This window comes from Numida meleagris, chromosome 6, assembly GCF_002078875.1.
Source record: "Numida meleagris isolate 19003 breed g44 Domestic line chromosome 6, NumMel1.0, whole genome shotgun sequence".
Lineage (NCBI taxonomy): Eukaryota > Metazoa > Chordata > Aves > Galliformes > Numididae > Numida > Numida meleagris.
The window spans coordinates 18,985,558-18,998,584 of NC_034414.1; the positions used below are offsets into that span (position 1 = coordinate 18,985,558).

General features: G+C 40.4%; 1 protein-coding gene across 1 annotated transcript in view; it reads left to right on the forward strand.

Moving 5' to 3' along the window:
• The window catches only part of EHF (ETS homologous factor), a 36,232-nt gene extending 28,248 nt beyond the window's left edge, over nt 1-7,984 (forward strand). The window contains exons 8-10 of the mRNA XM_021402795.1: nt 1,175-1,234; nt 3,306-3,501; nt 4,353-7,984. Coding sequence (XP_021258470.1) covers nt 1,175-1,234; nt 3,306-3,501; nt 4,353-4,452 — 356 coding nt within the window. The 3' untranslated portion in view covers nt 4,453-7,984. The remainder of the gene's footprint in view (nt 1-1,174; nt 1,235-3,305; nt 3,502-4,352) is intronic.

The following is a 13,027-nucleotide window of genomic DNA, read 5'->3' on the forward strand; positions in this document are numbered from 1 at the left end:
TCTTTGAGAGTGGGAAGGCAAAATGACTCAGAGCACATTTGCTGCTCGGGGGTCAAGGACAGTAATTATGTCAGCTCAGAACAGGGGAGGTTGGACTTATCCTCTCTGCCCTGCTTGAGGTACATATCCAGTTATGTATGAATAAAGTGAGTGTGTGAATAGCTTTGCATCTACCTTTTCACATGCAGTTATTGCAGTTGCTTGTGCAAATCCAACAAGTTTCTATGCAAATGAATATTTCCTGTGAGTCATTTGCACATGCAAATGTCCCGTTTCCATGAAAAGTATGATAATCGTGCATTCATAGAAGCTGGGAAAACGTGCGTGGGACCTTCAGCTTTGCTTTGTGGCATTCAGGCATGAAGCAGGCCGAAAAGCAAATACAGGAGGGCCTCCCTCTTGGGATGGTCCCACAGATTTTGCGAGACCTTGGGGCTGCTGAGCGGGATGCAGTCAGGCTGCCAGGTGGGGGACGGCAAGGAACAGACAGAACTTTTCTTTTTCTTCATTTCTGAAGAAAAGTTTGTGCCAGAAATCCGATTCCTCCTGGGGCTGGCTGCAGGTGATAAAGCACCATCAATGAGAAATGGCTTGTTTCTGTGGCTCCGAGCCACGGAACAATATATGCACGTCCAGCTGCCAAAACCTCCTACCAGTGCAGTCCCACTCCCTGCCCCCCAAACAACTGCGCCGTGCCAGTTCATTATGTTTTAGTCAGGTAGGTGTTCTGTGCATTGGTACCAGTGCATACATTTCACATTAGATCATCTCTTTAGAAACAAATAAGCCCCCAAAGATACATGCTTCTGCAAAGACTAAGACATAATGGGACAATTCAGGCTTCCTTTTATAGACGTGATTCTCTTATTTTTCTCTCTCTCACACATAGCATGGGGTGAGGTATTTGTTAATCTAATTTAGGTTTCAAAAGCCAAATGTTTACCTCTGTGTTCATTCTTTATTCATCAATGGTCTCTTTGTAAAGTGTGCTGATTACCATACAGTACAGAAAACAAAACTCTCTCCCTTCCTCCTCCCTTAGATTGCCTTCTGAAAAGTGATTATCTTTAAAAGAGATATTCGTTCTTTTTTGTGGTTTTATTTCTTTCAACCTGCTAGTCAATGGAAAACCTTTAATCAAATTTACAAATAGGCTTCATTTTTCTCTCTACAGATTCTTCAGATGTGAAAAAAACACAAGATCATACTCCGAAGTCCCACACCAAGAAACACAGTAAGTCCATGGTTACAATGATTATAACATCCGTGGTTTATAATGGTTGTTTGATTGAGGGAAAAGAAACACATTAAGAGTAGATACCCATTGGGAAGGAAAAGGGAGCATTCTGAGTTCATTTTGAAAGCAAAACTGGTTAGATGATTACTCTGATTGAATTCTTCAAGGATCTGACTGTTTCTGGTGGTGTTTGCTTACATTATTTTTGATGCAGTAGCTTTGCACTTTTCTAATTGTTTTTATCAGTGAGAGCCTAGAGGGAAACCATCAAAACTCAGTTCCTTCACCCTGTGTTGAGCTGGGCTGGTGATCTGGAATAAAGGGATGACAAAGAAGGTGATGGACTAGATAAGGAAGGCCTGTGCACGGCCCCTGCTGTGCCTGTGCCCATGCCTGCCAGGTGCAGCAGTGCCAGAGATGCAGTTCTACATCTCCTCCCAGAGCTTTTCATGCATGGCATCGTGAGCAAACACCTGCCCCCAACTCCTACCACTGCCTTCTCTTCTGATACAGCAGTCTTTCTGCTCTCCGCATCCTCTTTTTCTGCTAGTTTTGATTCAACCTGCGTCTGAAGACCAACTACCATAACTGTGATTCATAGACACAGTCCTGTTAATGCATTTTACTGGGATTTCAAACCTGAAAATAACTTGCGTATGTGTTTTTTCATCCTGTGTTTATAATAGAGCATATTAATATTGGTCCCCTGATGTGCATTGCAGTACTCAATTTAATCCTGTTTAAACATAGTCTCCAGATTAGTTTTTCCTTCATGACTTCTCTTCTTATCCTGCTCTGTGACTTTGCTTATTCAGAACTCCAGAACTTTTATCTGCACACAGACTTTTGTTGTTGTTGTTGTGTGTGTGTATCAAGATCGCTAATTAAGAGATTAAGTAGGAGTGGTCTGCAGACAAACCTGAGAAGAACCCCATCACAGTCTTGGCATAAAGTAAAGGTCACTTTTGCCATGCTGGGCTAATCCCCTACATTTCCAGTTTCATCAGTATTCTTTGTACCATGATCTATCCAGTCTGTTGCTGATGTCCAGATAGACTAGATCCACCACATTTTGTTGCTTCTGGAAAGCAATTATCATAGCAAAGGAAAATACTGGATTAGTTGACTGAAAGCTACTGATGTTACCTGTATACAAGTTTCTATTTAACATCACATCTCTGCTGAGGTTGTTTCCTTCTTACTTTGGTCTAAAGCCTTACATGTATTTGAAAGCAGACCAAAGGACAGCTGTTTTCTGGCCCTCCTTGTCACTGTTACTCTTCATTCATACACCACTACATCTCACTTGTTTGACTGTTTGTATGTGTGTTTTTCTTCTTCTACCTGGGCTTTCTAGTGTAATCTCTACAATATGTGGAACAGAGTTGTGCTGAAACAGGGCCTTCATATTGAACTTGGAGATTTGTTTTTGCCTTTTCTGCTATTGCAGTCAAACTTCTTACGCTATTTTCCTGTACAGTTTTTGCTATCCATTTTTGTCACTACCCCTCTATCCACACTGCACACTTTCTAACTTCTTGAAGTCTATGTAGAACACTTGAGATCAAATACTTGCTTATGTGGAACAGCATTTAGTTTCATTTGCCTTCTATTTGTCTGTTTTAAATGCATAGTGCTTCAGTGTCCCCCGTATGGTTCTCCTGGTTGTTTCATGAACTGCACAATAACACCAATTTACATGCTGCCATGCTGTAGAAGAATATCAGGATAAATGGGCAAGGGAGGTGAGGGTAAGACTTAAACATGTTCAGTGCCAAAGTGGTGTTCAGTTCAAGAAGCAGTGGGTGGTTTGGTGTCTACCTCCCCTGGTTGCTGGGGCTCCCATCCATCCTATTGCCTCAGGGCTCAGCCCCAGCCTTGGTGTAAAGGCCATCAGTGTTTTCACCTGTGTAGCTCCGAGGTGGTGGGTCTGCACTCCAGGAGACGTGGCCCATCCCCACTGAGTGATCCTTGCTTGTAGATGACATGTCACAAGAAAATGGCATAATAAAGAGCATAGCCCGGAGAGCTCCTAAAACTCCTTCCTCCTGCCCCTTTCCTCTTTCAGACCCTCGAGGAACTCATCTCTGGGAATTTATTCGAGATATTCTTCTGAACCCTGAGAAATACCCAGGATTAATCAAGTGGGAGGACCGGTCAGAAGGTGTCTTCAGATTTTTAAAATCCGAAGCTGTGGCTCAGCTCTGGGGGAAGAAGAAAAACAACAGCAGCATGACTTACGAGAAGCTCAGCAGGGCTATGAGGTGAGGGCACATAAAGAAACTGCCTGAATGGAGAATCTGGTTGACTTTTAAAAATGAATTGTAAGCAGCAGCAGTTCCTTTTTTTTGCAACAACAAAGTCTCTCCCACTAATTTTGAGGTTGCAAAGTTATATTCTTCTTTGTCTTAATTTATTCCTCCTGTTTCTGTATACTATAATATGCATATTATATAATATTTACAATATATTTTATACATATATAGATTCTGTCCACACAACCAACCAATAAAAACACTTGATTTTAGGAAGGAAAAATGGTTATAGCAAGCTGAAAGTTCATGTGCTACTGAACTGGGAAGTTTTAAATTACATAGAACTTGTCTTTTACACCAGCGTTCAGAACATAGACATCCCCCTGCCCATTATCTTAAAATTGGCCTTCAAGTCTTCTGTGAGGATCTTCTTTGTCCCTTGCTTTAACATTTTCAGAATTTCCCATAATCCATGGAAGATCAAAATGTATTTCAAAATGGAAGTTTAAATTGTTTCCTGATCTGATTTCAGATGCTGGCTTATTTAGGAAAAACAAACAAACAAACAAAAACATGAAATCTAATCAGAGCATGTAATGAATAGGGCAATACTTTGTAACTTGAAAAATGGTGAGATTCAAATTTATAACATGATTACTGTGAAGTAAAAACAAGACACAATTATTTTTTTCTTCCTTGTCTTTCAGTTAGAGAAAGCTTAGATGCAATAAAATAAAATAAAGTAAAATGAAATAAAATAAAGACATTTCAGATAGCTTTGCAATTCCCAATTTGACAGTGGTCTTTTAAGACTGTACAGGAATTCAGTTTAAATCTTTTTTATGTGTTTCTTTTAACAGATACTATTATAAAAGAGAAATCCTGGAGCGCGTGGATGGTCGCAGATTAGTATATAAATTTGGAAAGAATGCCCGTGGCTGGAGAGAAAATGAGAATTAAAGATGCCAAGAAATAACACTTAAAACACCTGGATGTAAATATTCAGAGACTATTTTCTTATATTTATGTACCAAACTGGGGTGAAAAAACAATTCTACTTCTGTCGGGAAGAAGGAACATTATCATTATTGGTGTTAAAATTATTTTATTTGAAGTATGTCCTGTATGGGGAAAAAATGTACACAGTTTTCTGTGATATAAGATAACATTATAGAATTATGATTATTTTTCCCTTCTTGTGAAGTTTTTCTTTTTTTTTTTGTTAAGTCATACAGGCATAATGTGATTTATGACAATGCTGTGAGTCATGCAAAGATAGGGAAGGAGTGAAATACTAGGGCATTTAGGCAGTATGATAATCCACTTTGGAAGGCAACTATAAGTGGAGAAACAGTAAAGCATCTCTGAGCCAAGTAGTCTTCTTCCATAACCAGCTGGTTTATAGCTTTCATTGGCCAATATCACTTGTTCCTTCCCTCCAGTTTCTGAATGTTTCAACACTTTGCTGGCTTCCAGTTGCTTTTATTAATCCAGACAGTGGGTTCCCCTTCGGTTGGCTTGTCCCAGACATAGAGAGCAGTAGCTCAGCAAGGTGGGTATGAGCATTTACTTGGAGAACCCATACTACCTCCATCACTGGGACCTTCTTTAGTAGGCAGAAGTTTGGGACTGGACCTTGCCTGGTACTGAGTATCCTCCCTAACCTCCAAAGGGCATTCAGCTCACACCATGAAAAGGGCTATTTGTTTATAACTGACTTCAGCTATCTTTGAAGTGGACTGCAGGAAGAGAGTCAATCTCAGGGACCAGAAGCCACTAAAGGAAGATGATTGTTTTCTGACTGGGCAAACTTACCAAAGGCACCACTTTTCCAGTAGAGATAGTACTCTCCCCTACCTTATATTCCTAACTAAAGCATTCAAGTCTATGCCACATTAAGCAACAAGGAGGGGGGCAAGCAGAACATGTATTAATCCAGTGGCACAAGGGAGAAGTCTCCCCAGTTCCTTCAAGTCATATGATCTTCCTGGCTGGTCAAGTCTCATTTGGACATATATTTTCAGTTAACCTCTGAGAAATGTAAAACTCCGTTGCATGTAAAATATGAGTTCTCTTTGCTTTTCTCAAGTCTAACTCTTTGTATTTTAATTTGTTTGCTTTTCCTTTTTTTTTTTTTTTTTTTTTTTTTTGGCACTTTAGTTGTAGAAAAACCCACCAACATAAAGACACTGAGACACTGGGGACACTTGAATCTGGGTCTGGGTCAGTATTTTGGGCTCATCTCTAGCAGTGCCATGTGGAAACCAACATTCATTGGCATCTTCTTCTTTCTCCAACTCACAAATGCTTCCTGCTGGCACCAGGCACAGGCAGAACACGGGGAAATGAATCTAGAGGAGGCAGTTCTTCACCAGGTCACTGAGTATGTGAGATGTGGGAGTTGAGAAACAGGATTTTCTTGGCAATGTTAACAGAGGTGAAACAAAGATCGATTCCTATTCGCTATTTCAAAGATTGGGAATTTGGAAAGCAGTGTCAAATGCAGGGGCTGAAAAATCCAGGGGAAAAAAAAGAATATTAAATCCACCCAATATCCATTTCCTCAGGCTCTCCTGGATTTGAATCCAAATTAACCTGAAATGCAGTAGGGTGCACCTGGAGGTTGTAAGCTGTTCCATTTTTTGTTTGTCTTAAAAGGAAATGGAGATGAAACCAAGAGACAACAGAAGTATCAATACAAACGGCATCAAATGTGCTTAGCAACAATTTGTAGGCAAACATAAGAGCCTAAGTTGTTATCTACACATGTAGGGCATGTCTAACAATAGCACCACCTCCTACAGTGTGTGTGCCAAAGCTGTCACCATCAATTACCCGTACATGACAATTTTTACTTTTCATAACCTGGGTGGAGAGAGGTTCATCTAATTTACAAATCAAGTTATAAGCCTCTGTACTTCAAAGCATTTTTTTTTTTTCTCTGTGTATTTCTCTATTTTTTTTTTTTTTTTTGGACTGACTATGCTAGCCTTGCTTGCTTTTGCGCAACTCACTAATTTCCTCTTTTTTCAGCTTGATTGGCTACATTCCACTCCATTTACCATCATTTTGTAGTTCTTATAGCAAGAACCAGGCCACCAGAGAGAACCTTCACTTTGTTCCAAAGATCGTCACCTTCCTCCCCCCAACCCCACAGTTATTTGCAGCCCTTTCATAGGATCATAGAGTCATTAAGGTTGGAAAAGACCACTAAGATCATCTAGTTCAACCATCAACCCACCACCACTGTGCCCCAGGCTCATCCCTCTACACACTCCAATCCACCCCTTGAGTGAAAACCTGAAATCAGTGCCACTGTCACAAATACCCTGGCACCCAGATTTCATCCTTTCTTGCTCTGGAAGCAAAAAAGTATAGCTGATGGCCATAGTGATGCTGCTGTGCTAGATCTCAGGTTAACTCATGTCTTACTGATTATCACAGCTTCATAAAACTGCTTTCTACCAGATCTCTCAGCAACTTCCTGGGAAATAAATTAAACTTGTGATATAGATGTCTCACCCCTTTTTTACTGAGCAGCAGCTAAACATGCTTGTAAAGGTTTTGAAAATATGAAGCTTCACTTAAAACACACTGTATAAATCCAGATAGTGATTTATGCTGGGTTTCAGTACAAATGCCAGTCTTTCACTGTCATATCTTTCAGCAAGTGGAAATCGTGCAAGTTTACGTTCCCATTCTGTAGAACTTTTCAGACTAGGTACTTGTCATTCAGCATTACAATAGCACAAACCTGGAATAGAAGCCAGCCAACGTTTACTCTGTTTCACAAATATATTAACCCTCGCCTAAGACAAACACAAAGGGCTGTTTAAATCTGCAGTTCTTGCCAAGGACAGATGCAACCAACCAAAGGGAATCTTTTTACCAGGCCTAAGCAAATGGAGAAAATGAAGAGATGAATGTTTATGTAAATTACTATTTAAACAAAAAGCATTTCTGATTGCTCTTTTATTTTGTATTTCAGAAGCTGAGCAATCATATTTTTAGATGTATCCTTTAAGTTAGCAGCTGCTCAACTGGTAGCACCATGTGTATAGATTTTTATTGTACCATAATTTTTCATATGTATAAAGCTCTAGATAGGAAGGTATATTATATTTATATAGTTACATGCAAATCACAGTGTCAGAGATATTGGCGTGAGCACCCTCCAACTCTATTTTCTGCACAAAGTTAGAGCAACTTACTCTTAAAACATCCTGAGAAACTATATGTAGGCTGGTGAACTACACAGACATTAACATGTTTAGTAATGTTTTTGTCTATCTTTCTGTGGCGAATTGCATAATTCCTGCTTGCTTCTCACAGCTTCTTCAACATACACATGTGGAAAAAAACCCACATTAGATATTTCTCTATTGCCATTGTAAATCTCGGCTTGGAGACTATGTATCACAGAATGGTTCTAAAGACTGTTTCTATTTTTGTGGATATGAAATAAATCCAAATAAATGACTCGTGAAAGAAACTTTCTGGTGAACATTTACCTTTGTTTTTTTTATCTCTTGAGACTGGAACTATGACTGCAATGAGTTCTTTTGATATTGGAGAATATTTCAATATCGGAGAAATAAATGATAAGAACTAGCACAGAATCCAGTAGCCCAATGTACTGATTGGTGGCGTAGCCCTTCTCTGGTGAAGCCACTGGATTTGCAAACGTCTTGCACGTCCCACAAGACTCATTGTCGATGCTGTCAGCAGAGCCAGACTGCCTTTCTTGTTTGGCTGCTGAACTTCATGAAGTCTTACTTCAGCACTGCAAATTTAACTTCAAGGCATTTTGGAGCACGCACAAGGGCTTGTCTGATTACGGCTGGCATTACTCACGCCGAGCATTTCCTTCATTGAATCAAAGCAGCTAAAGTGGCAAAGTCCTTTCCTTTGTGCTATTTTTTCACCTAAGAGATGGCTACAAAAATACGCAGTGAACAAAGAGAACACCTTTCTCCTGATTTGGTCTGCAGTTTGAGGGAAAAAATGAAAAACCTGATATTTAAGAGAAATTCAGAGTGAGCTCATGCAGCACCCTGTGGCTATATCAGAGAAAACATTTGATTTTCAGACACAGGCACAGCCCTCGTGTTCAACCTGCAGAACCAGGCTGCTTCCCCACAGGGCTGTCGCAGTCTGAGGGCTCAGGAGTCCCGAGTCAGCCTTCAGGAGGAACTGGAACCAGATATCACGCTGGTTCAGGCTGAATTTTAAATAAGCACACAGCTAGTTTTCCAGAAAATGACTGGGCTTTTGTTTCAAGCAAGCTGAGGCCAATACTTGAGCCAAAGACAAATAAGAGTATTGTCTGGAAACATGCAAATAAACGCATATTTAAAAGTAACCTTCTTTGCTTGTGACTTAAAATATAGCAAGTTTTCAGCCACACTCTAAGGCCATGTGAAATAAATGTTCTGTTTGCAAATCCTATGTAAATTGGAAGTTAGTAAAAGATGCACTAGAAACAGTCTTCCAAGCTTCATCTAAACCCAACATAGATTTGCATGCATGTCTGTGACAAGAGTGAGTGAGAATTGGTTCAGTTAAGTGAAATCTGGTGCTGCAGAAAGATAAGCAGTTAGAGGTTACCAATGCCAATGGTTCCCAAGCAGTGCCATCAATTTAAAAGATGGATTGTCTACTGGGGTTTGCAGCATTTGCTCCCAGGCTGATGGAGTTTTGCACAGGCAGCCCAAGTCCTGAGATGAAGGCAACTCAGCTGAGTTCTGTGCCAGCCAGGAATTTCCTCCAGTGAGCACTCTTGCTGCCTTTCCCCTGATATTTAGCTCTTTCAGTCACCTGACACTGTTTCAACATGTGAGAAAGTTCAAGAAAATGCCAGGAAAACAACAAAAAAAAAAGAACACGAGAAAGAAACTTAGTGCACAGCTGTGTCTTACTGCACCGAACACTTCTGCGTGGAATTCCAAAGGCAGAAAGAGTTGATGACATCCAAATCAGTCTATTTATATTCTTCCCACCAGAGGTTGGTTGCAAAAATTAAACACAAATTAGTGTTTACAAGTCTTAATTGCAACTGTAAGGAGAAGAAGAAATGAGAACAATATGCCTATATACATGACATAATCTTGTGAGGCTAAAAAAATAATTATGGAAGCAAAATGACTTAAAACATGCTTTCTGCTGAAGAATTTCCCTCCTCTGTCTTCGAAATTGTATAATATTCTCCTTTTCTCTCATCAACTTTTGAATTTCCAGCAACAACATTCAGTCTCAACATGGGGAATGAGGAAGAGAGGGATGATCTGCAGTGCTGCACCACATCCTGGAAAGCAAAGAGGCAAATTATAGCTTCTTCTTCCTGGATTTTTGGGACGTTTTGGATCACAGAGCTTATAATGTTCCTGGGAAAAAGACACTTTGTGTGAGGTTGGGGATTAATTTTAGAGCAAATATGAGATGTCACTAAAATGAAAACGAAATATGCATTTTTTCTCAAGATTGAAAATCTTAATTTTTCTCCAGTGAAACTCCAGTGCATCACTCCCAAACAGTTTCTGTGCTGGGTGCTGTTATTTTCTTGAGGCTACTGACTTGAATAGCTAAGTCCAGTTGAAAAGCGCTGATTATTTCTCTGAGAATTTGTAAGAATTCTCGGGTGTTTTCATTTTGATGTAAGTAACCTGGAAATGTTTCCACATGAAAAGCCCAACACCAACATATATTTCACAAGAGTATTATACTGTTTGAAACCTATGCTAGGCAGTTTTTTTTTTTACTGAAAACCAAACATATTTCCAACATGTCAGGAAAATAAACGGCATAGAGTAAAACAGGAGAGATTTTTCGTGTCATTCTACTTTTAATTTTTGAGAAAAGGTCTTGTAATAACTTTTTGCAGTTCGTTTTTGCCTTTTACATTATAGTAGTTACACCAGAAATTAATCTGATTTAATGAATAGAGTCATCCTTTAAAAAGTATTTTGTATTTTCTAAGACACAGATGAAGATACTGCTGCTGCTTCTGTAGAAGCTGGTGAAACATTTGCACCTCTTCATCGATTCAACTCTTTTTGGAAGATCCAAAGGTAAAAATACATCAGAGTTGTATGCTAATCACAAAGCTCAAGGCTGCACAAAAATCACATGCATGCTGTGTTGCATCTGAAGCTCCCAATTCAGCTGCATCTGTTCCAGTTCGAGGTGTTTCTGGGAGTATGTGATTAATGAAACTTTTGGGGTAAAAGTCAACAGCATGGCAGTTGTAACTGCATTTTGCTTAAAGTATTCTGGCTTGTTGATAAATCTGGTTTAACCCAGCATATATTTTCATTCTAATTAAACTAATTAAGGATCCATCCCACAAATTTTACATCCTGATGGATCATTGCTGCTCCCTTGATTACCATCCTTTTTACCACAGGCCATCAATTTCATTGTCATATACAACGCATGCCTCTAATACCTATTTGATTCAGGGAATTTTATCTTAAGCATTGCTTTGAATTCTAACTTAAAAGTGAGAAAATCTGGATGCAATCTACAAAATTTTAGCATTGCAATTGTTTTCTCCTCTCAGATCTTGCCCAGGGTCAGGAGGACAGGATGGGCCAGAAATGCAGTTTCTGTTCCTAGATTCAGCCTGTAAGGCCCGCTGAAGAGCAACACAAAATGTGCTTTTGCCTTTCGCCTTTGCAAACCAGCTTGCTCCTTATGCAGCACTTCTGGGCCCCAGGGAGGTGTGAAGGCTTCATAAATACTTGTCCTCTACTGTTATAAATTTCGTGTATGTATTGCACTTGTTTGTTTTTATCTGAGTCTGCAGCTTGACACCTCTCTAGATGTTAAGATAGTTTCTTTTTCCAGTGAATTAGTTCAAGTGATTTATTGTTTGAATGAATTGATCGCAAAATGAGATTAACAGGTGGACTACTTATTGCAACTTTCATTCATTGTGAAAGTCACTTTGTTTTTCCATTGGCAGATGTTTTGTGACTGATTCCAGGTTTCTGCATAAGTGAATGATACACACTGGGATTTCCTCATTTCAGCTATGGGTAATTCAGAGAGGAGCGAGTGTTTTTTCAAGAAGTGATTTCAGTATCACAACACATCTTGTGTGTTTTGCAGAGGACCCTCCCCCTCTACGTGTCTTCAGAGCAGTGAAGAGACTGAAAGCCCAAAGATCTCTACAAGCCCCATTGGTGGAAATAAGAGTCCTTGAGGCTGACATGACACTCTCACATGCTTCTTTCCAAAGCTCCTTTCTGCATCTGGAGAATCTTGGGCAATAATGTGACCGGTAGGATTGTGTGGGGATGAGATTATCGTGCTTTGAGCTCTCAGAGGCAGGCTGGAGAAAAGCTCCATAGCTCCACAGGTGGGCTGTGGAACTCCGTGGAGAAGCACCAATCTGATCCAGGTTGCAGCCTCCGGAGAACAGAGGATTGACTGAGCGCAGGTCCGTAGTGCTGCTCTGCACCCTCACCTCCTGAGGCTTGGCCAAAGATGTAAGCCAAAGACTTTTAATATGTCATGACAGTGAGTGCTGCAGAAAAAGTCTTAAGACAGACGGGACTGCAGAAGGTCCAGGTTGGTGCTGTGAGGATGCTGAGATGTAGCCCTCCATTAGAGAGCATGAGGAGTGCTGGGAAGAGTGGACTGCACCCTCCCCTTCAGGTCTTGCCAGCTTGCTCGCTCCTGCCTCTGCTCTCTTCTCCCACCCCTTTCTCCCAGGTGGGGTGCTTACAGCATCACCAGCGGGAACTGCCCTTTCCCTGGAAGCCACCAGCCCACCAGTCTTCTGAGCTGGCTTTCATGGGCTAAGAACATACTAGCCCTTTGGCTCTAGCTTACACAGTTATAAGCTTTGGATTTGCCAAGTCAGGGAAATTCAAATGTGCAAACTGAATCTGCTTCCAGGGGCTCTCTCATTCTGAGTCAGTGCAGCTGGGAGGAATGGAGGATAACACCAGAGCTTGACGCTGCTCGGTGGTACTTTTCAGTGCAGCCACCCACGAACAGGAGGAGAAACAACCAGTGACAGCTGCAAGTCACCAGAGATGTATAGATTGCAGTCTTGTGCTCTCTAAGAGCCCTATATTTTCAAAGAAAGCTTAAATAGACAGACAATTAATTAAAAAGGGGGGAGGGGAAACACCTTGAATATCATCCTTCTTATGGCAGATACAATCATAATGTTTCAGGTAATTAGCTTTGCCTGAGCTGATGATCTCTCATTTTGGGAGTGTATAAAATCTATGAGTAGTGATATGAGGCAACCTGCAAATCTCCATGCCTACTTCTAGAGTTCTCTCTGTACTCCTGTATCTCTCTCTGAATCGTACCTCCTCTCCTGGGGAAAGGCTCACTGGTGCTTATCAGATTCAATTACTGCTGTTTCATATCAATGTTCTCATGTGAAACCAGAATACAAATAACACAGAACTACCTCCATGCCCCTAAACAATTACAAATGCTGATGATTCACCAGTTATTCATGCCAAACCAATATTTTTCAGTATTTTACAGATCATGAGCTAGACATTTTAATATG